Raw genomic sequence first — 25865 nt, 5'->3', positions numbered from 1 at the left:
TCAAACACTAACAGAGTTTAGTCACTAAGAGGGCTACCTAGCATTTCAATTTCAACTAAGAAGAAACAGAAGATTTCAATTCAATAGAGATTATCATCTGAACGAGATTTATAGAGAAGGGATGTCTTTTGAGGAAGAACTACTTCAGAGAAAAGAAAATTAAAAGAAGAAAAAAGAGAAGGAAAGGACATCCTTTCACGAGTTATCCCTCACTGCTAAAGGATGAACACATTTATTCTGGGGGAACTCAGAGTTGTCTCACAACCGTTCAGCAATTCTACTGAGAAGAATTCTTCTTCTTCTTCATCACTATGCAGTACATCTGAAACTAACATAATACTGTATGTCAACTATATTTCAATTAAAAAAGAAAAAAAGATTCATAGCTTCGCTGATACCTTCATGAATAATGAAGAAGAGATACTGTACACAGAAGGCATCTGTAAAATCTGAATTCACAGAAGGTTCTGCAGAGAAGTTACACAAGGAAACACAAATACAAGAAAGAGACACTTCTGTAACAAATCAAAGTGGGTTGGAAGGAGCATGCATCTCTAACACATGCACAGAGGTACTGTGATGGAGAGTCGCAGAGTTGGGGCTCTCTGGAAAGCTATGTGGACTTGAATCCCAGCTGTATCACTGAATTTGCTGTGTGACGTGGGGCATGCTTACTTAATCTTTATATGTCTGGATTTATCATCAATAAAGTAGGGCAAGCTCACAAAATTTGAGGAGTTCCTATTAGTGTTAATAAATTTTTACAGGTAAAGGCCTTAGGACAATGTTTGCCACAGAGTCAATATAATGCTAGCTATTCAATAATATTGCTCAATTACTTTTCTACTTATATTCTTATATTCAAAGAAATCTTGTTTCATCATTTGTAGAACAATATTAAAAATTCACATTTGGTTCTCATGGTATTGCTAGTAAGAAGTAGGAATGCTCCAGAGTTTTGCTAAATTGGCTGTTAAAAGACTTGCACATACACCAAATACTGCATAAATCCTAGTGGTAGGTCCAGAAACAAAAGATAAGATTGGATTAAAAATAATATTTCTAATGATTCGATTAGTAAAAAACTTAGAAAGCTATGTTAAATAAATAGAATTCAGTACAATATAAAGCAATACTCCAAGATCTTATTTCTATTATTCTGACCACATTAACAGAATGTTTAAGAGTTTGACTTTAAATTTAACCTTTTTAAGTCCTGAGAATTTTTTTTAAACATTTTTACATTAGTTTCCAACTTCTAAAAATTAGAATATTAAAAGTTAAGTCCAGAAATCTGTCACCAGCTTAGAATTACAAGTGATGTATTAAAACAACTGTACAATTAAACGATATAGAACTTTCTATCTAAGAGTTTGTTGATGGGATACAAGCCATATGAAGATTCTAAGGTGCTTTTGGAGAAATGTGGGACAAACTTGCTTTCTGGCTCCAAATAATCCCAAGAGAACCAATGAAAGATTTAAAACTCAGTAGAGTATTTTTAGTTGGCACTGATATGTTGCCTACGTGTAAAACACGATGTTCAAAGGATCGAAGTAAAGCTGGCAGCAAACAGATAATCATTCTCTCCCACAGTTTTCTAAATAAAGGCAGTCAGTCACCTATAAACTCTCCATGGGAATGTAATTTAAAATATATCAAGCTTCTTCTTTTTACCATTTCTTATATGCTCTATAGTTCTGGGGCCAAAATTTAAAGGTAAAGTTCCAACTCAAAATAACTGGCTTAGTGGTTTAGTACTTTATATTTGGAAGGAAGGTTAAGAAAAATATTAGATTAAAATAAACAAAACCTCTGCCTCAATTCTACTCACTGGTCACTGAAAAATATTTTGATTACTGAAAATAAAAATAATGAACCCAAATCAATCGTTCATGTTTTATACAGTAGATACATAACTCTCTTTTCCTAAAATAAAATATGCACTAATTTCACTGGAGGCTGGATCCTTATTAGGCTGGTCATTCTTTGAAGAAACTGCTTCCAGCTGTGGAATAAAAGGATCTGGCAGGCAGAATTAAGACTTGCTATATCCTGACCAGACCTCCATAAGAAGAGGCAGAATCTTAAAAGCTGTGTTGTGCAATAATCCTGAAAGCAGCATGACTTTTCTCTCCCCTTTTCTTCCCTACAAAAAGGAAAATTCATCTGTCTAGTGTTCAAAAGTTTTAAACTTTTTCTAGAGTGGGTGGACCTAGAATCTTAGAAATTATTGGATTATTTCTATTCTAATCTCAAAGATGATGTAATTAAAAACAAAGAGAATGAGTTATTAGCAAGTGGCACTAGAGGAGCTAAGGTGGGACCTTCTCTGAGGTCTAAAGGAGGAGCTCTGAAAGTCAACTGATTTTCCAGAGTAGAGCTCATTACACTGAAACTCTTAAGGCCACGCTCTTGAACTGCAATTTTTCTATCTACGCACTTAAAGTTAGGTTACTGCTCCTATTATAATGCCAAATATCAATCTTTCACATTTGCATTATTTTTATCCTTTCAAACTAGTGAAAACTTCTGGCACTATTAAGCGTTTAAAAATAGACATTACTAACTCTCAAATATGACTCATTCTATGTAACAGTAAAACTGAAATTACAGCTTGTAAAGCACTTTCACATGTTAGTTATATATAGTTATATATATATATATATATATATACACACACACATATATAAAATCTCATCCATTACTTAATAGGTATAGTAGTATTAGCAAAAACATTTTCTTCATCCACTCAGGAAAAACACCCATGAGATACATGCTGACACAAATTATTAACTATAAATCCTTAGTTAGAGAATTCCACAAGGCCATGGGGGATATATATGTTAGTAAAGATTAATAAACACCTTTATACCTCCAACTTGATTACTGTTACCTAAAAATAATACTAGATTTTAAATCAAATCCTTCAGGGTGATACTTGAAATGGAAAGAGGAGAGACTAGAGTCCGACACATAGACCTGGTTTAAACGCTGCTCTGGTATGTCACAAGGCCAGGCAACCTGGGGAAAGTTACTCATTCTCCCTCAATCCTATCACAGATAAAATGGAAATAGTTCCTCATGAATTATTATAATGACAAAAATGAGCAGCACATGTTAAGCCATCAAAATAGTTATAATGCTGTTCTCCAAAAGTATGGGACAAAGTTAATCAACGGTAACATCTCCTTATAAAGGTTATTTAGATTAAACCTTTCTGAAATAGCTGTCCCCCCAACCGTGGCTTCGCTGGGTGTAGGACTAATGGGGTCCATGGTGAGAACGCTTCACGCGGGTTTAACCAGCTGGGACTCACGTCCGGCGGGATCCGAGCACTGTCCTTCACCGAGTTTCCTTCCACAGTCAGATGGTAAACTTGGCCATCATTATCGGTGAACACAAAATGCTCCCGGGCAGAGATGTTCTGACTGAGTTCAGATTTACTTTCAGCCTCCTGCAACAAGCTTTGGGATGGAGGAAAAGAAGATGAAGAATTTTTTTCCCCCTACAGTGACATAATGAATTAACTCACCCAAAATATAGATGGATTAACAGGAGGTCAAATCATTTTTTTTAAAAAAAAAGGCTGAAACTAATCTTTGCCCAGCAATAACAGGAAAACACAAATTATTCTTCATACCACGACTGAATGTTTACCCTGTACAGAAGAATGTAGTGATCTAGACTTCACATGGGAAAGAAGCCTCTTTGCTGTTTCTGCTGCAAAACAGAGGCCTTATCTTGGCCCATCATTCTCTGAAGTTTTTTATTTGTTAATCTGGTGGGGACGGGGCAGTACAAAAGTTAGAATTCCTAATATATTTCTGTGGTGAACATAAATGACAACAGGGCCCACCTGGGTGTTCACGCTACGTTCATTTGAACTTCAGAAGCTGAAGTCTATGGAGCCGAAGGGCACTGAGAATCAATCATGCTCACTAACAGGTGCTGACATGTAAACTGCACGCTGCACCAAGCAATGCAATTACTAACTCTTTAGCCATATGAGCGTGTACTGAAACATCAAAGACTGTTCCAAAGCAGACTAGAGATGCCTTAGGATGCCACCTGTCTAACAAAATTCCCAAGCAGGAAATAATAAATTCCTGGTTATCTGTAATAACCAGGTTATTACAAATGACAGTGGCGGAAGCAGGACACCTGATCACAGATGACTCAACCACACTCAGCTCTGTATCTGAGACCACAGTCTGGCGGGCCATGGCCTCTCGGGTGGCCAGCTGCTTCTTCCTCAAGCTCTTCAAGTTGTGAGAAGGTGACCATTCCTGTGAATCAAAGGCAGACACACCAAGTGCTCAGCTCCTCTTTCTTCCAGAAGAGCGGGCCATACTCACTATTGCCCAGCATCACTTCTTGTTACTGCACATGAACTCACAGTTTGTTCTTAGGTTTTACTTTTTTTTTAGAAAGGCTGAAGGCATGCATTTTCATTAAAGCTTATGATAGAAGGTTTCAATAATCTATCTCTATTTCCTTCCACCTCTAATCTTCAATTAGAGCTTAAGGGAAAAGAGCTTAATGGCAAACTCCAAAAGGCTTAAACTTTTGATGCTTTCATTTTTCAAAATCAAAATAATACATTTAGTTATCGTACCTCCCACTTCTTGCCTCCCCACCTCCCCCTTAGATGAGCTGATCACACACTCCTCCAGTCATTGCCCATTATCACCTATAGGCCCACCCCAAACCTCTAGTTTTATTTATTTACTCCTGGGTATTCTAAAACATTTAATCTAATATCCTCTCACATGTATAAATTCTTAAACATGTAGTTATTTTACATGCACGTATTTGTGGTCTGCATGAACAGCAGTGGATTATGTATCTCATCCCATTGTTCTTTTTACTCCGCACAATGTATTCAAGTCCCACCTCTGTTGTTTCTGTATGTTACACAGTACTTCATGGGTACATCTGTCAATTTTCAGTCTAGTTTTTAGTTTAGTTTTCCCAGGAAAGGACACCCAGATTGTCTCTATACTCTCATCACGGCAATTACACTGCACTGAAATTTCAACGTCCACACAGAAGTTCCTGCGTGACCAGAAGCTGACCAGCTGGGGCAAAGAGGACGTCTGTGTCTGACTAAGTGCTGCCAGCTTGCTCTGCAGAATGGCTTCACTGGTCTACACCCCTACCAGCAGTGCCTAAGAATTCTTACAGCCCATACCTCACCCACACGGGATGCTACTGGCATTCCAATTTTTGTTTGTCTAGAAGGTTTATCATGGCCATTTTACTTTGCACATCTCAAAACCCAGGATTCTTAATATTTTTCACATGCTTGTTGGCCTTTTAGGTCTCTCTGACATTCATTAACTGGTCATATCTTTCATCTTGCCCTTCTTTCCACTGGGGCTACTTCTGCTTCATTGCTGGAGTTCCCACAATACTAATTCCTTAGAGGGATTAGTTAGTCCTCTGTCCATCTTAAGACACTGGACAATTTCCTTTTTTAAAAGAAAGTTTAAAAGTTGTCTTCTATATTTAACTTTGACAGTGGTATGGTTCATTGAATAGAAAGCACCAATCTTGATGTAATCAAATTCATTAATCACCTTTATGCCTTTTGGTTTGAGCTTGTGATATCCTCTTTTACCCCCAGAACACAAAAATATTCTTCTGTATTTGACTATATTAATTTTATCGCTGTACTTATTTTCACATTTAGGTCATTAATCCTGTGGAGCCCACCTCTGAATATGGTATTATGCATAAATCCAGTATTTCTCTCTATGAAGTGAAAGGTTCCCAACACCTTCTACTAAACAGGCTGTCCCTCCCCTTGGGTTTGTAAGTTATTTTGCTGTACATTAAGTTACCAAATATTTATGGGCCTATTAATGAGCTCTTTATTATACTGATCCATTTCTCTTACTTGGGCCAATATGACATTACTTTATTTCTATGGAGTGGGATGGGGCCTACCTCCACCCATACTGCCTATATTACTCTTTTTTCCAAGGTTAACTTAGCTACTAGGACTTTTATTTTTCCATAAATATTTTAGAATATCTTTATCATGCTCCTCAAAATATCTAAATTAAATTTTAATTGGACTTTCACATAATATTAGCTTAACCCATCCAAGAAAATAAGAATTATCTCCATTTGTTTAGATCATCTTCTCTGAATATACATTTTTTGCAATAAAACATACAGCAGTAATGATTTTAATTTGAGCTAAAGAAAAATATTTACCATGTATATACATACCCAAATAAACTGTTTACTTCTTTAAAACTGTAACTTACCAAAGCAGTTATTGCAGGGAAGTTTTTGGACATTTCTCTAAGAATGGTACAAGTCCTAACATCCCATAACTCCAGGGGTTTATCTTTGAATACAACTGCCAAATACTGCCTAAAATAAACAAAATTACCAAATGAAGCTCTTTTTGCAGTATTTTCACCATAAGTAGTACAAATAAAAAGTTCATAACGCTCAGATGACACATTCTAAACGAAGATAATTTAAACTAACTTTTAGCCCTCTTGATTAGTAGTCCTAAGAAGGTAAAGCTCTAAGATGACCTAAGAGAGTCACACACACCCTCAGGGCAAGGAGCCTAGCTCAGAATGAAGAATGAGAAAAGGCATGAGTTCACATCCAAATCTTAAAATAACCCTCCTCCTGAGGCTCAATTTTCTCATTGAGACATGAAAATACCAACACGTGTATCAATGGGCTGACTGGTATGCGGGTTACGGGAAAAACTAAATGAAAAAGGAAGTAAAGTTTCTATCATGCCGACTGTGAGGAACTGTGACAGAGTAGGAAATGTGACTTGTAGCTCAGTGTATCACAGGATTCTCCCATTTGATACCTCAGACAAACCATGTGACCTTTTGAGTGTTAGTCTACTTACCTTTAAAATGGTGTTAATAATACCTGCCTCATCAATCTCACTAAACACTACAAGGATAAAGAAAAAGGGACAGCACACAGGAAAGGATTTTATAAATCATAATGGATTATGTAAATGAAATATGTCACACTTTATTATATTTAATATAAAAACAAGCAGAGACATGTATGTAAATAACTAATATAAATAAAAGAGAACCTGGTAAATTCTATAAAGATTCACTATGAAAGCTGATAATAACTTTGACAATAGAGAAATGGCATTCTAGGCAGAGTTACAAGTGTGATAAATGGCCAAAGACAGAAAAGGAGACAGGGTGTGTGGGGGAAATATGCTACTTGAAATGCAGAGTATGTGAGATGAGAGCAATCATTGTGAGAAAGAAGAATAACATAAATTTTGGATTCACATTAAAAGCCCCAAGACACCCTAAAATGCAACACTATCGTGAATAGAGATTCATTCTGTACAGAAAAGGGGATCCTTGAGTTTTGAGGCAGTGGTTGATAATGTGACCAGACGTTTAAGATGTATTAATTTAGTAGGCTTGTGTAGAGTCAAGACTGACGAGAAATAGAAAAATCTGGAATCCAAATAGTTTGAGCAATTATCAGACTTTTTTGTGGCAGGACTCCCTTACATTTGAAAAAATTACTGAGGATCTCCCCCAAAGAACTTTTGTTTATGTGGGTTTTACTGATATTTTGCCTATGAGAAATTAAACCTAACATAATTATAAGCTATATTAATTTACTTAAAATGAGAAAAGAGAAAATAACTACCAAAATGGCAGATGAAAACATAAGCCATGTTGATAATTACATTAAATATGAATAACTTAAACACTGCAATTAGAAGTAGAGATTATCAGATCAAGTGGTAAAATAAGTCCAATTATATGCTCTCTTTCAGAAATCAACTTTAAATACAAAGGCAGAGATAAGTTACAAATAGGAGGAAGGAAAAAGATATACCATGCAAATACTAATTGAAAGAAAGCTAGAGTATCTACACTAATCAGACAAATCAGATTTAAACTTCTGAGAAAAGACAAACAGGTTATTTCAGTGATAAAGAAGTCAGTAACTCAACAAGACATAAGCATGGCAGTCAGTTGAACAGAAAACAGAAAACCACAAAGAAAAATGAAAGAAACCCAAAGGATTTTCTTTGAAACAATTAATAAAATTGATTGACATAATATACTGATATACAGAGAACAAAGTAGTGATTGCCATAGGGAAAGACGCAGGGGAGAGGATAAAATGGGTAAAGGAGATCAACTGTATGGTGACAGACAGAAAATAAAATTTGGGTGGTTAGCATGTTGTGAAGTATATAAAATAGAAGTAGAAATATAGTGTTGTACACATGAAGCTTATATAATGTTACAAATAAATATTATATCCAACTATTTCGGTATATGAATAATTGAAAACTGAAATTAACAGAAGAAAAAATATAATTTATAACAGCATCAAAGAAAAAGCAAAAAATAATTCACAAACGATGCACAGGACCTGTATACTGGAAACTACACAATATTATTGAAAGAAATTAAAGAAGAACTAAATAAGTGGAGAGATATATACCATGCTCATGAATCACAAAACTTGGTAAGATGTCCGTTCTTCCCCATGTTGATCCATGGATTCAATGCAATCACAATCAAAATCCCAGTAAGCTTTTATGATAAAACTGATCAAGTTGATTCTAAAATTTATATGGAAATGCAGAGATCCTCAAAAAGCTAAAGCAATGTTAAAAACAATTTCAGAGTGCTTACTCCTTTCTTTGTTCTTTGGATTAGTTTTCAGTCAATCTCTATTGTCAATGATTCTGCTTTACATATATTTTTCTTTGGAACAAAAAACTTACTAGAATTAGATCTAAGTTCTAAATAAGGAAAATGAATTCTTTCACTCAATAAGCACATACTAAGGTAGAAGCTGAACAAAGAATTTAACCAAATAACAAATAACATTTCCTAGTGAGTAACAGGTAGTTCTATCAATATAGCTATAGTTGAACAAAATGGGGTTACTCATTTTACCAATCTGAAATGTTAAGATTCAGATAAGTCACCTTGTCTTTATAGAAATGGTGAATTAAAAGCAATAGCAACTTAATTTTGCAATTAAAATATTTTCTATGATACAGCTGCACATCACAATTTGCTACTACTAAGAAATTCTATGCACATGCATGCATGTTCTCATTTCCTTAAAGATTAAAAAAAAAATGCTTGAGATTCCCTTGTGATAACACCAGATTTTTTTTTAGGTTGACACTTACTTCAAATGAGATACTTTAATCATTTCGATGGGCGACTCATCATTACCTCGTTCACCACGGAAAGCAATGCTCCTGCCTTTAATTATAAATATTAAACAAAATGTAAAAACAGCATATGAAACGCATAAGAAACTAAAAGCTGTACCAATGTAATTTGATCAGTGGTACCTTCTAGTCTCCTCCTCACTCTTCCAACTGCTTTAAGCTGTTTCTAATGATCTAAATTCAAAACTAAATCAAAAGTATTATAAGACCAACACTGTATTACTTACATTCAAATATCTACTTTATAAAAAGGTATTTTCATTTTTTTACAGAATTTCTTAGTGCCCTTCTGTGGTACCTTTCAAATAATTTAATTTTAGAAATTTAGAAACATCAATTTCTAAAGTTTTAATGCATCTATGGTAAAGCAATTATCTACTATAAAAATTACTGGTACGTTCAAAGTATTATAAACATTTCCATGTTTACAAATATTAACTAATGGGGAAAGCACTCTTTGAATAGGTGTTTAAGATTTCTTGTCCCGTGTGCAAAATACTCAGCTACAATATTTTGACATGTTCCTCCAAATGTCTCTATAAACTGAAATTGGGGAATATTGAGAATGAGTTAACAGCCAAAGAAGTTAAACAGTTTTCTATAACTTAAAAAAAAAAAAACAAGTTCTACCTTATGTTTGAAAAAATATTTTAATAGCATCTCCTAGATTTCTATTTACATGAAACATAAGAGAGAAGAGACTCAATTCAAAGACAAATGGATGCCTACATGTCTCCCTGCTCTTCAAGGCTATCACATCTAATCTCACTATTCTTATTTGCCAAACACCCTACACCCTTTCCTGGCTCTGCTGTCTGCTGGTCTCCTTAGAAGACAAGGCTGTAAAAATCTATAATTTATGAACTTAAATGTCCTACCTAAAAAAAGTCAGAATCTTTTACTCAGAAATCTGTTCTTCAAAAAGAAATCTGTGAAAGACAGATTTTAAGTTATCTAAGAGTTCTGAACCTGAGCTGATGGGAAAAATGCACAGGCATGTTTTCAGTGAATGATACTACAGAATAGCATTTCATCCCTGGGCTACCATGTGACTGCAGTGAACAGTGTCAGTTTACCAACAAATCAGGAATGCAGGGATATGGTTCACCAGGCAGGTCATTTCCGATTAGACTAGAGCAACACTGGGCTAACAGGAGCTAATTCTTTGGGGTTTAGTTAACATAATCTGATAAGTAAGAACTATAAATTGTAAATATGTATTGACAATATAAGGAAGCAACCATATACATGATTTACTACACACACATATAACTTATTGGTTGAAACAACATATATTTATATTGCTAAGCCATTAAAAAAAACTCCCCATAATTTTGTTTAAAAAAAAAATGCTTGAAATCATTCCATGTGCTATATAAAAAATAATATGAAACCTTCACCTTACTCTGCTTTTAAGTTATTATTTTGAAACTGACTGGGTTGTAGGTTTTTAACAACTGTGAACAAGTTACTTTACTGGAATATTTCCTACTGTAATGCCTTTAAACTCCAAAATTAAGTTTTCCTATTAGTTAGCCAGAGAATATCAAAAGTTTCAAAGCTGAGCATTTTAAAACAATCCTTGTAAGAATTTTAAGGGTTTCACGAAAAGGCCAAAATTTTTAAAAGAGATTCTAAAAAAGTGTAACTACAAAGATTTATTTTAAAACTGTACTTCTGGTTATCTGTAACAATGTACTTGGAAGTAGCACTGATATCTCATTTATGAATCTGTCCATTTGGGCTAATGGCACTCCATGAACTCGTGTTAACACAATTTGCATACAATGATGAGTCTTTTCTAAGGCAGCTATTACAGAGCAACCAAAAAATGAATACATAAACATAAAATATATAAAAATGAATACATAAATTGAGAAAAAAATTCCAAGGTGAAAGAAAGAACTTTGAACATGTCTTCTAAATAGTAGCATCTGTGATCAACATGATGGTACCATTTTAAACATTTTAATAGTCTAAATACACAAACCTGTTGGAAGATCAACCAGCTGAAGTTCATTTCTCACTAATCCCATGTTGTTTGGTGTTGAGGTAGCAAAAGAAAGAAAACCAGTTAAACTCGTCCATTCAATACCCCTATATAGAGAAATTAAACAAAGATTAAAATTCTTTGTTTGAAAAATTTATTTGAAAATTGTTTTTTCTATGTCCTAAACCTTATTATACAAGTTAATTAAAGAATAATATTAATACAACATTTGAGAATAAATTATATATTTCCAACATAGAAAAAATTATTTCTAATTAAAACTTTATCTCCAAAGATAGCTTAGTTATCAGAAGTCATGGCATTAAAATGACTATTAAAATCTGGCAAAGAGCACCAGATCATCACCAAGAATTCCATTGTTTAAAACAAGTGGTATAGAAATATTCTGAGCAGACTGCTTAAAGTTGAGTACATGAAGGAATTTTATCAAATTTTATCAAAATTCCTAGCTGGTTAGGAAGCAGAAATTCCTGAAGAAACAGAGTGAACTGTTAGACTGGAAGTGGATGAAAGCTCCAAACAGTGTATCAATTAAAGAAAAGCACAAAAGAAAAAAATAAGCATGTATGACAAGTCACTAACCTATCAGCCTAATGCCCTGTTGAGTCCCGTTTCCTTGGGACTGGCAGTGGGTGAGTCCATGTTTTTTTTCCACTGACATAACTGGCTTAACCATAAATGGAAAATGAGGGGACTCAGGACATGTGAATTCATCACAGTAGTCACAAAAAGAAGTGAGAAACACTATTATTCCCCTGCACTGCTTACAAGGTAATGGGGTCTCCCTGGCGGCTCAGCGATAAAAAACCCGCCTGCTAACACAGGAGACACAGGTTTGATCCCTGCCTTGGGAAGGCCCCCTGGAGAAGGAAACGACAACTCATTCTAATACTCTTACCTGGGAAATTCCATGGACAGAGGGGCCTGGCGGGCTACAGGTCATGGGGTCACAGAGTCTCTACTACACAAGGTAACAGCTGGCTGGGAGGCAAATCTAAACCTCTGTTCTACACGTGATTGCTCATTAGCACTTACAAGACAACAACAGAATATCAATGGCTGCTTTCACAGTACAATGGCAGGGCTGAGTAACTGCGCCAGAAATGTTGCGGCCTACAAAGCTTAAAATATTTGCCTTCTGTCCTGCTGACTGATCTAATTTTTCCACGTCTACTCTAATTTGAATGCTATTGCTTGAGTTAGCATAATTGCTCTGACCACCTCTCCACTTGCCCAAGAAAAGGTGTGATGGCTCCTGCATCACATCCATGCTGTTCTCCGCGATTTTCAAAGCTACCCAGCAACACAGGTACCTCTCAATCATCTGAACCTGTCTGCTACTTCAATAAGAGTAACCTTTCCTCACTGACCCCTTGTGTATCTGTCTATTTGTCTTTTCTCAGAGGAGCAAAGATAATCCCAAGAGAATTGAAAATAACATTTGCAAGAGCCAGGAATTCCTGTTGTTATCAATTTATACCTCTTTAAATGTAAACTTGTTGTTGAAACAATCAGATCAGATTGCTGAAAACTGAGCACTCTTCAGAATTTTCATGCCGCTTCTCCTTCTCTCTTCTCTACTACCTGGTTCAAGTCCCAGCTCCAGCACTTACTGGCTCTATGCTCCTCCACAGCTCAGCTTCCTCCTCTGCTGTGGAGGGGTAACAACACTGAGCGCTTAAAGAAGGCCTGGTGCAGAGTCAGTGCTGCAGAGACTCATCATCAGCATCAATTATGCTTTTTTCGGGATCTCTAACTCAAGCTGTGTTTTTTTCATTAAGCTTCTCCATGAACTGCACTCAAACCACAGCCATAGTGACTACAATGTAAGTTGGTTAATTATTCACTGGAAGAGTTCCTTTGTCTCTTGTTTCTCTTTCTTTCCCCTAATGTGGAGTACTCATTAATTTTTCTATTTAGAGTGAGCACAATGAGAGAAGAAGCATTTTGGACTTCTGCTCTCTACATAAGTCTGGTAGCTTCAATCAGATCTCTTTACCCACAGAAACCTTAAGATATACTTTTCAAGTCTTGTTGATGGAAATCGATACTCCGGTATAGTAATGCTGCTATCTCTAGACAGGAAAAATTTCAGTCCTCTCACTTTTCAATTATTATTTTAAAGATACATCTGTTAAGTACCCCATAAATGCTGGTGCCTGTGCTATTAAGTACCCAGGACATGTGAGCAACTTGCCAGGCTAAGGGAATACAGCTGCAAATGAGGCAGACTTAACTACTGTCCTTCAAGAGCCCCGTGATCTAGCAGGAAAGAGGCATTATACAAGTGCATCTGGAGTTATCTATCACAAAACAGAGCAGCGCCAAGTTCAACAGGAGCTTGCACGAGTCACACAGAAATCTGGTCTCACGGGCCAGGTAGGGCTTCCTGGAGAAACATGAAAGCTGAGACTCAAAGGGCAAACAGGGCTTTGCCTGAGAGCCAGAAAAGCTGAGGAAAGAGTGCAATTGATGGAGAAGCACGGCTCTAGGCTGTACTCTCTTAGGAGGGAGGTACCTGTCCTGGCAATCCAAGCACATGACAGGCACTCAGCAAATTCTGTTAGATTAAAAGAATGATGTTCAAAAAAAGCCTACCACGCTTCCTTATGTTTCTAAGTGCTGTTCATATCCAGAGAAGGGCTTTTCCCACTGTTTACAGGACATCCCAGTGTTGAGATGTAACAGAACATGAGTGGCTGCTTATTTATAACTGAGCACAAGTTTATTGCTTGTGAACAGATTCCAGTAGCAGCTTGTATATCTGACTCCTAATGAACGACTAAAAAAAATAAAAATCACGTCAGACTTCAAAGAGTTTGAGATAAGGAGGGGATTATTTCTCAAAAGAAAAGAATGAAAACTCTTGTTAAACAGCTGAGCACAACACTGCTCCCAGGATTAGAAAACCACTGTCCATCTAGGTTTAACCATACACTGAGCTCTATTAAAAAAAACTTGTAAGAACTGTAGCTTGTGTTCTGACTCGGATAATCTAAGTTGGTTTTGTAGCACTCCTCACTACTGAACAACTAGAACCTTAAAATCTACCGACAAGTGCCCAGGCTCTCACAGATCCCAAGCTCTGCCCTGGTCACCTGTGCTGGGGACGCCAGCCTGGCTACCTCTCATCACCGGGGGGTCCGAGGGGAGCACACACGTTCTGAAAATCCTTGAAGTTCCACAGTGATATGAAACTCACTTCTGCAAATTTACGGAAGAACAAAATGGAGATCATTTTACTTTGCCCAAAAAACTCAATGGACTCAAAGTGATACTAAGTCCATCAGTGTTCTGATACCCATACACATTGCCATGAGCATAATATTGGGCTATATTATTGTAATTTTAGTCTACAGGACAAAGATACCAACTAATAATATAAGAACTCTAATAATCTAAGAAAACCTGTATGTACCACTCCACATTGTTTACTTCTAGGTATCTTCCACTGGATTATAAGCCTCCAAGATTTTGTCTGCTTACAGGCACAGAGAAGAGATTCAATATATATTTCATATTTATAAAGTGTAACTGATTAAAACATCATGGTTTTGAAAAACACACAGATATAAACTATCTATAGTTAGGGAGTTCCAGGCCATGGGTATGCATAAGACTGAAGTACTTAAGATTAAGTGGTTTTAAAAAACACATTTAGTACAAGGTAGAAAAACCACCTTTTAAAAGTTGGTGTTTAATTTACATATGAGTATCTAGAATGTATTGGGTTTATTGCTAGTAAGTTCAGCAATTTTTAGAACACATCTGTGAAATTTTCATAATGGTTTTTAATTATAGTACTATAATTGCATTAACTGAAACACAAAGACAGCAGTATTTAAGCATCCTCTTGAGCACCATCTCTGGATGTAAAATGTGAATTATCTTTAAAACAGCAATTAAGAGGGAAAACTTATATTAAAAAAATGAGCATATTTACGAGATCATTCACGACACTAGCCTGACTGAGTAGCATACCCTTGAGAGTTATTTGGTACCCCAAGCAACACTTTATAAATAATTTTTGTGTCAATAACAAATACTATCATAATGTGTAAATCATGTTCTTAGTGACACCTACAACCTGAGCAATCCAGAATAACCATCTTACTTATAGCAAATAGCTCACTGATTAACTAGCTATTGTGTCTTTATTAAAAACTTCATATTGTGGTGATCATTTCACCACACATACAAGTATTATTACATGGTACATCTGAAACTAATATATCTTACTGCACCTCAATATAAATAAATAAATAAGATTTCAGTGTTCAGAAAAAGATGAAAATGTGCTTGATTTCCCAGAAGCATGTACCAAATTCTTGGTATTAAACTTGGCTTAGTCAACATTTTTATCTTACTGCCAAACTGTTTCCAATTTTTTTATCTGAAGACCCAGCACATGGATGCTACAAGCTCAGTTCTGAAGCCTAAAAGGCCTAGACTGAATTCCATATACCTTTTCACAGATGACTCTACAATACTCTGTTTCTTCCTCTGTAAACTGGGAACAATAATAGTGCCTACTGCAGAGAGTTGTAGTGAGGGATCATGAAACAACGAAAGCAAAGTATTAATATTTAACATAATCCTTAGAACAAGTGTTGATTAAATGATGAGTTTTGATTCATTGCTGTTTGTCATAAAAGGGAACACTACACACAAAATCCAAGGGTGAGAGGAAATGTCAATACAGATGGGAAAGAAAGGGAGAGAGAAGGTATCAGTGGCAGCAGGGACTACTGGAAGGAGAGAAAAAGATGACCAACAATCTGAAAGAATCCAAATAGATACCCAATGCTTTTGAAGACATTATTCCTCCATGTAGATGTATTTATGGAGATACTGGGGGGCAGCGGGGGGAAATAGCATAAAGTGACGATAAACAGTCACTTAGGCCATACCAAAAAATCATGCATTTGAAAGACTAAGGCAACATTAACTCTCAGAAACTTTCATCGCAATCAGAAGTTGTGATACTTCAAGCACTGACCCTTCCCATTTAGAAAATGCATTTATTCAGAATAACATGTACGCTAAGGGTTCACCAAGAATTTTAACATATACATGAGACCTATAATTTATATAATACATAGAAGTAAGAAAATAGCCTGATACATTTGCTCCAAAATCATCCAAAAATAACTGAAGATTAACAAATTTATATTTTACATGTGTAACTTTACAATCCGTCATTACCAGGGCAAAGAAAATAATACAGTCATGTGATCAGCAAAATAATGCTATGGAGCAGGTAGGTATATGCTTTTTATTTTTATTTTTATTGGAGTGGGATATAATACTTTAAAACATAGAGCAAGAAGCTTCCTTCTGACCTGTTAGCCTTTCCTCATATACCTCTGCATTCAGAGAACTCATAAAATAGGTCATAAATCAAATGAAAGAATAAATGACATTAAAAAAAATTAAAGTGACTTTACTCAAATTTTTCATCAGAAGTCCGACTATCAGATCTTTACAGAAGTGGAAAAAAAAACTATATAAACTGGAATAAGGAAAGAGAGTTATATCCAGGAAGAAAATAGCCTAGATATTAGGGGAAATAAGTAAGATGCAGAAATAAAGTGAGAAAAAATTCTCCACTGAATTAAGGTCCTCTAGGAAGTAAACAGTTAGTACTCATCCTTGATGAACACAGCCATTAGTTGGACAAGAATATCTATTATTTAAAGCTTTCAGTCAAATAATCACTGCAGAGCATTCCGTGTAGAAAAGTCCTTAAGAACTTTTTTGATATTACATATGTTTACGAGCTCAATATCCCAATGACAGACTCACTTGACTTCACACGAATGGATGCTTAACTCCTTGTGCAGCAGCCCACTGGTGAGATGGTACACCAGGACCGAACCATTGCTTGTGCCTATCAAAATGACATGATAGAGGAGAATTAATCTAGTGGAAGTTCCAGATCTAACAAAAGTCTTCTCTCAAGACTTTAATCATTTTAAAACATCTATCTTTTATAAAAGGAACCTAAGCTAGGTGTGAAGGAAGAGTATATTTCTCTGTCTTCGCTCTTTTCAAAATGGGTCTAGTCTCACGGACTCTGCGCTGCGCTGTGCTTAGTCACTCAGTCGTGTCCAACTCTTTGCGACCCCATGGCCTGGAGCTCTCCAGGCTCTTCTCTCCGTGGGGTTTTCCAGGCAAGAATACTGGAGTGAGTTGCCATGCCCTCCTCCAGAGAGTCTTCTCATCCAACGGATCAAACCCAGGTCTCCCACATTGCAGGCAAATTCTTCACCATCTGAGCCACCAGGGAAACCCAAGAATACTGGAGTGGGTAGCCTATCTCTTCTCCAGGGTATCTTCCCAACCCAGGAATCAAACCAGGGCCTCCTGCATTGCAGGCAGATTCTTCACCAGCTGAGCTACCAGGAAAGTCCCATGAACTCTGCAATCTTATCTAAACTCAGAAACAGATTTTCAAATAAAGATTTCAAAATCAAATTCAATACATACAAAATTGACGATGTACTTTCTTAAGCTTTTTGAATGTTTATTATTATAACTGGTCCTCAAAAATGCAACCGAGCAGAACTCATTAACCAGATTTTTCTAGTTTTCTTTACAAAGATTTTTTGCTCTGTCTTTAACATTAAATACATCATAAAGAGATGGTAAAGTACAGTGGCTTACTGTGGACTTTACAGTTAAAGAAGCCTAAGTTTAAGCCCTGGTTCTGCCCTACACTCTTGCAGTTTTCTTGCTTGCATTGAAAATCTATTTATTCATTGGAGATGAAATGAGAAACGTAGGTGTAAAACACTTAGTACAACACTCAGCACAATGTAAGGATGTGATTATTACTATTACTGTTATCACTGTATTATGATTTGTAGTGATTATTATGCCTAAACCTTTTCACAGTCTCAGATAATAAGTCTAAAATTTAATTAGAAGGGACACGGCCACTTGAAATTCTTCAGAAATTAATGTTTCAGCCCTTAATATGTTTTTATAAGTGAAGCAAGAAAAGTGAACAAAGTCAGTGGTTGCACAATCACTTTCTCACTACACATGACTGAAAGAATTAATGGGTTCATATAAAGCAATTGATTGTAGAAATAATAATATAATAATGTGAAAGTGAAAGAAAAAGTTGCTCAGTCAGGTCCGACTCTTTGCGACCCCATGCACGATACAGTCCATGGAATTCTCCAGGCCAGAATACTGGAGTAGCTAGCCTTTCCCTTCTCCAGGGGGGTCTTCCCAACCCAGGGATCATGTAATAACAGTAAAAGCAAAAATGCTAGGCAAATTCCAATCTTGGTTAACTTGCTGAATTAAAGCTTCAGAAATCTCTTGCAAAACTATTCTGGAGAAATATGGTATTACAACTTTATATTTATTATCTATGCCACAATATCTTCTAGTTCTAGTACTGAGAAAATATCTAAATTACTCAAACTTTTCAATTAGCAAATATTTAAAATGATTCTATGATTTCTATATTCTGCACATTTTGATGTTGAAACTATGATCTACAGGCCCTAGAAGGAGAAGTAAATCCAGCTGAGCTCTGCTTATGTTTCCTAATGACTCTGCAAGACTTCAGGCGCATATATTTTTTGGTTTTACTTTGCTATTATACTAAATTCAATAAATGACTTGCTATTCACTATATACCACTATAATACAGCTTATTCTACAATGGAAATCTCAGAATCTGATCAACTCTTATTATCTAACTATCTCAAGACATAATTTTCACCAAGAAATTAATAAAATCCTAATTGACAAATGAGGTATACTGACATTCAGAGACATACATTCTATGTACATTGACAAATTCCAACTGAAATTTCAATAAGAGATTTAAGATGAATCAATAGTTTCTAGAGCAAAAATTAAACATCTATCTGTATTTATATAAATCTGGATACATATAAGCACAGATCACTGAATCTTAAAATTCAAATTACTTTCAAAAGATGATAACAGAAAAAAATGAGCAAACAACAGTACTGCCAAACAGTAAAACTCAAATGAGCCACTAGGTCTCACAAGCCAGCAACTCAGCTAAGACACAAGGGCTACAAGATACATATGATCAGATTTTCATTTTAGGAAAAAAAAAAAAGAAGAATCATGAATCACATGTTTAGAGTACTGGGAAAAAACCAGAACTTAAACCAATAGCATCTTAAGAAAAGTAATGACAATTTCAAATATTCTATTTTTCAAAATCTTAGAGACATGAATTTTTAACCTTATATACTTAAAAGCAAATTAAAGTTGGGTTTTCTCTGTAAAAGAAACCAGGTTAATCACATTACCATCAAATTACTGTGACAGCAAGCTGAAACCCAGACCAATTTTTTTTTAATCTAAAACATAAAAATTGCAATTTCAACCCAGAAGGCAAATCTTTAGTTTACAAAGACAAGAGCCACTTTAAACAAAATAAAACCAGGTTTAACATACAATTCTTAGCAAATATAGATCCTTGCTGATGCTAAATATTAACTTTGACCACATTGTTAGTTAACAAAAACTAAAAACAAAATGACATGTACAGGAAGATCTTGAGATGGTCCAAGAAAAAACCAGCAGTCTGGTTTCAGCATCACACAGGACTACCCTCCTGACCTTTCAAAAACATACCCATGGTGTCAGAATCTCTGTCATCTGCCGTCGGTGAATGAGTTACTGTTGTGATTTAAAAAGATTAACAAGACAGGGAAAACAAGCACCTCAAGATGAGTATTTACACAATTTCATGGAGCCTCTTCCTCCACTTAAAGCATTCTAAAGGAGAATAAAGGATTTTCTAATACCAGGAAACTTTAATGTCTTAAAAATGTAAAAGAGACATTAAGAGTTAAAACAGGAACTCACCAACAGCAAGCAACGGCTGATACATCTTGATGTTTTTTGTGGTCAACGGGGGGCACATACGGATAGCGAACTGTGGGGAAGGCAGTCCTGAAAGCAGACCTGTTAGCAGGAACTTGAGCTGCACTTCCTGCAGAATGGAGCCTTTGGGATGTTCTTCCCCAGCAATTGCACTTTGCCCTGGTTTGTAATAAAACAACAAAAAATACATTAATTGCAACATATGCTGATCTTAAAAATCTAAAGGAACTTTACCATGGAAGTACTCTTCAGATCTAGAAGGTGTCACGTAGCACTCTGGGGGCTTAGCTATACACTAGGTCTTATTTAGCTATGGGACTTAATTTGTATCATCTAATATCTCAAAGGTTCGATTACTCCAGAGTATTGCTATCCATAATTCAATTCAGGGGCCTTTATCTTCTAAGAAACACTTTTAGCAAAGGTGCTGGCTTCAGGGCATCAAAGGCAAATAGAGAAGGACTAGGGTTAGAAAACAATTTCTGTACATGACATATTATAGCATATTCCTGTCTCACTGCCTTCCTAAAGGGTTATGTTTTAATCTGATGCTCTTTAAAGTGCACATAAAATTGGTAAACAAAAATAGGTTCAAAGAGCTCAAACCAGTCAAACCTAAAGGAAATCAACTCTGAATATTCATTGCAAAGACTGACGCTGAAGCTGAAGCTCCAATACTCTGGCTACCCGATGCAAAGAGTTGACTCATTGGAAAAGACCCTCATGCTGGGAAAGATTGAGGGCAGGAGGAGAAGGGGATGACAGAGGATGAGAAGCGTGGATGGAATCACCAACTCAATGGACATCAGTTTGAGTAAACTCAGGGAGATAGTGAAGGACAGGGAAGTCTGGCTTTCTGCAGTCCACGGGGTCACAAAGAGTCGGACACAACTTTGCAACTGAACAACAACAACAAAATGTGACTACAAAAGAGTGCAGCAAAATTGAAACTTTAATTCACTAATAAGGGTTTAAAATTTTTCTTCCTTTGTGTGTGTTAAGTTACTTCAGTCATGTCCAACTCTTTCTGACGCTATGGACTATAGCCCACCAGGCTCCTCTCTCCATGGGATTCTCCAGGCAAGAACACTGGATGGGTTGCCATGTCTTTCTCCAGGGGATCTTCCCACCCAGGGATCAAACCTGTGTCCCTTATGTCTCCTGCACTGGCAGGCAGGTTCTTTACCACTAGCACCACCAAAAGACTGGGACAAAGTTATCACACAAGAATATGTGTGAGTGTATGTGCATGTGTGTTTATCACAGGTGGTGCTACTGGTAAACAATCCACCTGTCCATGCAGAAAACACAAGAGATACAGGTTCAATCCCCTGGGTCAGAAAGATTCCCTGGAGTAGCAAATGGCATCCTACTTCAGTATTCTTGCCTGGAAAATTCCATGGGCAGAAGGGCCTGGCTGGCTACAGTCCATAGGGTCACAAAGAGTTGGACACGACTAAACACAAGCACGTATTAGTACATGTGTGTGTATATATATGTACACACACATATACACATATTGTGAAAGGGAAAAATGTAAATAGTTATTCAGAGTGAGTGATGGGATTCTAAATAAACCTCTTAAACCTGTCAAGTTGTTCAAATAAAATGTTATAAAATCGGTAAGATATACATAAAAAATAAGGATCAACTGAATCTGAATAAATGATCCCTTAGTATGAGCCACACAACTCATTTTTAGTAACAAAGATGGGGTCTAAAGCAATGGCAACAAGTAGGTGCCATGTTTACCAACTTTTGGCAGCTTGGAGCTGATTCCAGGAAACTGCATGTTTCTCTTCCAGCATTTTCCATGTGAAGTGATTCATAAAGTAGGGCAGATTAGGCCTTAATAACCAACAGCCTTTACTCAATGAATATAAATCAGACCTCTGTACTTAACTGAATTGCTTTCAATTATCACTAAGTACATAGTGAATTTCAAATTAAAAGTTTAATTAAAAGTTTTAATTAAAATGTTTTCAAGTAACAAAGATTTAATTATTTAATACTTTCAAATCAACAACGTTGTCAAGAACTGCTATACAATCTGTATCATTTTGTCCCCTAAAAAATGCAATTCATATCACTTAGATACCTAAACAGCATAAAATCTCAAACTCCTATGGGCTTCATATTGTTGATTAGTTCTATGCATGTGGGTTCATAATTCTTTTCACTTTAATAGTTTACATTAAGTGCAGACAGGGTCAATTAACTCAGAAAATTATGTTACTAATAAAATAAATTTTGCAAAACAATTATGTGTCTGAACTTCTTCATAGGGATTTATGTCTGAAAGGTGAGAAGAAAAAATCTGAAGTATGTAAGTTAGCATCAGTGAGCACAAAGATTCCAAAACTGGCAGGAATTATGAGAATACCAGGGTATGGAGAGCTCAAGCCTTGCTTGGGTCACAGTGAAGCAGCCAGGACTAGAGGTCATGGCCAAGAAGCAGACTCCAGACGGGTGATTATGAAGGTGGTTGTTGAACACGCAAAAACGCCGGGATTCTTGGCCTCTGGAGGAGAAGAATTCAATCCGGGGCCAGAGACGAGGCTTGATCGCTCAGAGCCTTTGTGTAGTAAAGTTTTATTAAAGTATAAAGGAGATGGAGAAAGCTTCCGACACAGGCCTCAGAAGGGGGCAGAACGAGGACCCCCTTGCTAGTGTTAGCCATACACTCTTTAATCAGTTATTACAGTGAATCAAAAGAATGTCTGGAGGTTGTGAAGACCTCAGTAGACCCACTCCCACAGCTTACATCTTAGGATAGCAGGATTAGCCAGAAGGTAGTTTCCAAAGGCTGTCCTCAAGCAGGGTACACTGTTACATAACCCTAAGGAATGTAGAGGGACAAAAAGGTTTGTCCTTTCTTCCTCCTTGAGAATTCCAGACCCCTCTCTCCTTGGGAACCCCTGGACTTCTTATCAATCTCCCTAGGAATTGATTCTCTCTCAATTATGACCACATTTCCACTCACTGGCTGTGTACTTTGGGGCAAGTGTTTTAATCTCTCCGGGTCTTAGTTCCCACATATATAAAATGGAAATAATAATAATAGTACGTAGTCCACAGGGTTGTCAAGGTATTACGTAGAGAATTTGAGACAGCATTTAATATAGTATTAAGCCCCCAATAAATGTCATCTCTGATTAAGATCAATAAGCTAATGCTCTTCTTTCTAGTATATCATTTATCTTTATAGCATTTAAACAAACAAAAAGAAACCTAGTAAATAATGTCCACATTTAATTACATTATGGAATAACAAATAATGGTAAAGAAAATACTTTATAGACCACTGGCCACAATTTTAAGTGAATTATACGTCAATTCTGCTTAGCATATTTATAATTCCTAGTTGTGTAATATTTGAAATCACCAACCCTCATTCTTCCTTGACTATATTCTGGCTCTATAATAACTAGATAAGTAAGTCTGAAATAATTTATTTGCAAATAAACATTTGGTGAAAGTAAGAATTTCCAACATAAAACTAAGAAAATGTAAGTCAAGAAGATGATTTTTTTCTAATACTGCTCAGTTAATTATTTCTTCAATAACTATTTACTGTACATCTAGAATGGGCAACCCTGAGTGCTGGGAAAGCAAGGCTGAGTGAAGCTCTGTCCCACCCTCGTGGTACGAATAACCTACGGGAAGACACAGACAAGTAAGATCACAGTGACAGTCGGCAGGTGACTCTCAGGACCACATAAATTTTATTTATTTTACACCCGTCTGATTTATCAGAAAAGAACGAATCTACATTTTAGTTTTCTGAAGTATTAACTTTTATTTAATAGTAACTACAATCACTGACTCTTAATTTTGCCCTTCAAAAAGTATACCTAACATGAAAGTCAGGAGGGAAAAAAAAAGTGGCTTACCAATCATGTTATCTAAGGAGAGGTCTGGGAGTTTATTCTGTAGGACTCCTACAGGAATTCCACAGAAAGACACTGGTGAATATAAAGGTGACACGCCAGAACTACTGCAAAGATATAATAATTAGACAGTTCTTACATATTTAAAGTCTGTATCATATGTTAGTAACTCAAATTACTAACTTTAGATCACAGTACTCTATCCATTTTTTACATTAATATTTTCAACCACAGGTGAAATATCTCTAGGAGGTTTACATAATCCTCTTATAATCTAATGTCTAAATATTTTTTACAGAAAAAAGGCCCTGCTATTTTTATATGATTCTGGCAATCTTAAAAAGGGGGGGGGGGGGGGGAGCAAAACAAAACAAAAAAGAGATCCTACTGGCTCCTTTACCTGCTCCGTGAATTCCGATTACAAACAGCAGACTTCAGTTCCCATATCATGACCCTGCCATCGCTTACTATGAGGGCAGCTGCGTTCTCATTGACGGGACAACACACCATACTGAAGGGACGGACAGTTTTTGTCACTCTGATTGCATCACACTGGCTTCGTAGGTCATAGGTAAGCTCCTGGACAGGATCTGGATCTTAACAAGAGTATTGTTTTCTTTAAGTATTAGAAGGCAACCATATTAATGTCACTGCTACTTGTTTCAATGTAAATAATACCTTAACCAAAAAGAACATCATCCCTTCAACTAAGGCAAAGTTTGTCAAAAATGGCTTCCCTGAGTTTGCAATTACTAATTTCTTCAGGATATAAGACAATTAACTTAATGACTGTCCACACCAAGTTTAATGTCCATAATAGCAATTATCAAAATAGCTTATTTAATATTTTTTAAGTGAAGAAAATCCTTCAAAAAAGGATCCACAGTGATATATGATTAAATAATGAACAGCGCACCTGTAGCCCTTCATAATAATTTACTGTGCGCTACATCACGATGGTGTGTTCACTCACCTAGAGCCAGACATCCTAGAATGCGAAGTCAAGTGGGCCTTAGGAAGCATCACTAAGAACAAAGCTAGTGGAGGTGATGGAGTTCCAGCTTTGCTATTACAAGTCCTAAAAGATGATGCTGTGAAAGTGCTGCACTCAATATGCCAGCAAATTTCGAAAATTCAGCAGTGGCCACAGGACTGGAAAAGGTCAGTTTTCATTCCAATCCCAAAGAAAGGGAACGTCAAAGGACGTTCAAATTACCACACAACTATACTCATCTCACATGCTAGCAAAATAATGCTCAAAATTCCCCAAGCCAGGCTTCAACAGTACATGAACCAAGAACTTCCAGATGTTCAAGCTGGATTTAGAAAGGCAGAGGAACCAGAGATCAAATTGCCAACATCTGCTGGATCATCAAAAAAGCAAGAGAATCCCAGAAAAACATCTACTTCTGCTTCACTGACTATGCCAAAGCCTTTGACTGTGTGGATCACAACAAATTGTGAAAAATTCTTCAAGAGATGGGAATACCAGAACACCTTAACTGCCTCCTGAGAAATCTGCATGCAGGTCAAGAACCAAGTTGAACCAGATATGGAACTAGACTGGTTCCAATTGGGAAAGGAGTAAGTACATCAAGGTTGTATATTGTCACCTTGCTTATTTAACTTATATGCAGAATACATCATGTGAAATGTTGGGCTGGATAAAGCATAAGCTGGAATCAAGATTGCCAGGAGAAGTATCAATAACCTCAGATATGCAGATGACACCATACTTATGGCAGAAAGCAAAGAAGAACTAAAGAGCCTCTTGATGAAACTGAAAGAGGAGAGTGCAAAAGCTGGCTTAAAACTCAACATTCAAAAAATGAAGATCATGGCACCC

At 36.3% G+C, this 25865-nt stretch overlaps 1 protein-coding gene across 3 annotated transcripts in view; it reads right to left on the bottom strand.

The window, feature by feature from the left end:
• Nucleotides 1-25865, bottom strand: part of WDR11 (WD repeat domain 11) — a 54528-nt gene that overhangs the window by 13562 nt on the left and 15101 nt on the right. For 2 of the 3 annotated variants that reach the window (XM_065923447.1, XM_065923449.1), the window contains 9 exons: nucleotides 24420-24615; nucleotides 24023-24126; nucleotides 20112-20288; nucleotides 17049-17133; nucleotides 11223-11329; nucleotides 9188-9263; nucleotides 6279-6387; nucleotides 4165-4289; nucleotides 3320-3467 (listed from right to left, as the gene is read on the bottom strand). In XM_065923447.1, the coding sequence (XP_065779519.1) occupies nucleotides 3320-3467; nucleotides 4165-4289; nucleotides 6279-6387; nucleotides 9188-9263; nucleotides 11223-11329; nucleotides 17049-17133; nucleotides 20112-20288; nucleotides 24023-24126; nucleotides 24420-24615 (1127 nt within the window). The remainder of the gene's footprint in view (nucleotides 1-3319; nucleotides 3468-4164; nucleotides 4290-6278; nucleotides 6388-9187; nucleotides 9264-11222; nucleotides 11330-17048; nucleotides 17134-20111; nucleotides 20289-24022; nucleotides 24127-24419; nucleotides 24616-25865) is intronic. The other variant, XM_065923448.1, reaches the window with a different exon arrangement.

The sequence above is a fragment of the Muntiacus reevesi genome, chromosome 2 (genome assembly GCF_963930625.1).
Source record: "Muntiacus reevesi chromosome 2, mMunRee1.1, whole genome shotgun sequence".
Lineage (NCBI taxonomy): Eukaryota > Metazoa > Chordata > Mammalia > Artiodactyla > Cervidae > Muntiacus > Muntiacus reevesi.
The sequence above is the reverse complement of the archived record's forward strand: the minus strand, read 5'-3'. Positions and strand labels throughout refer to the sequence as shown.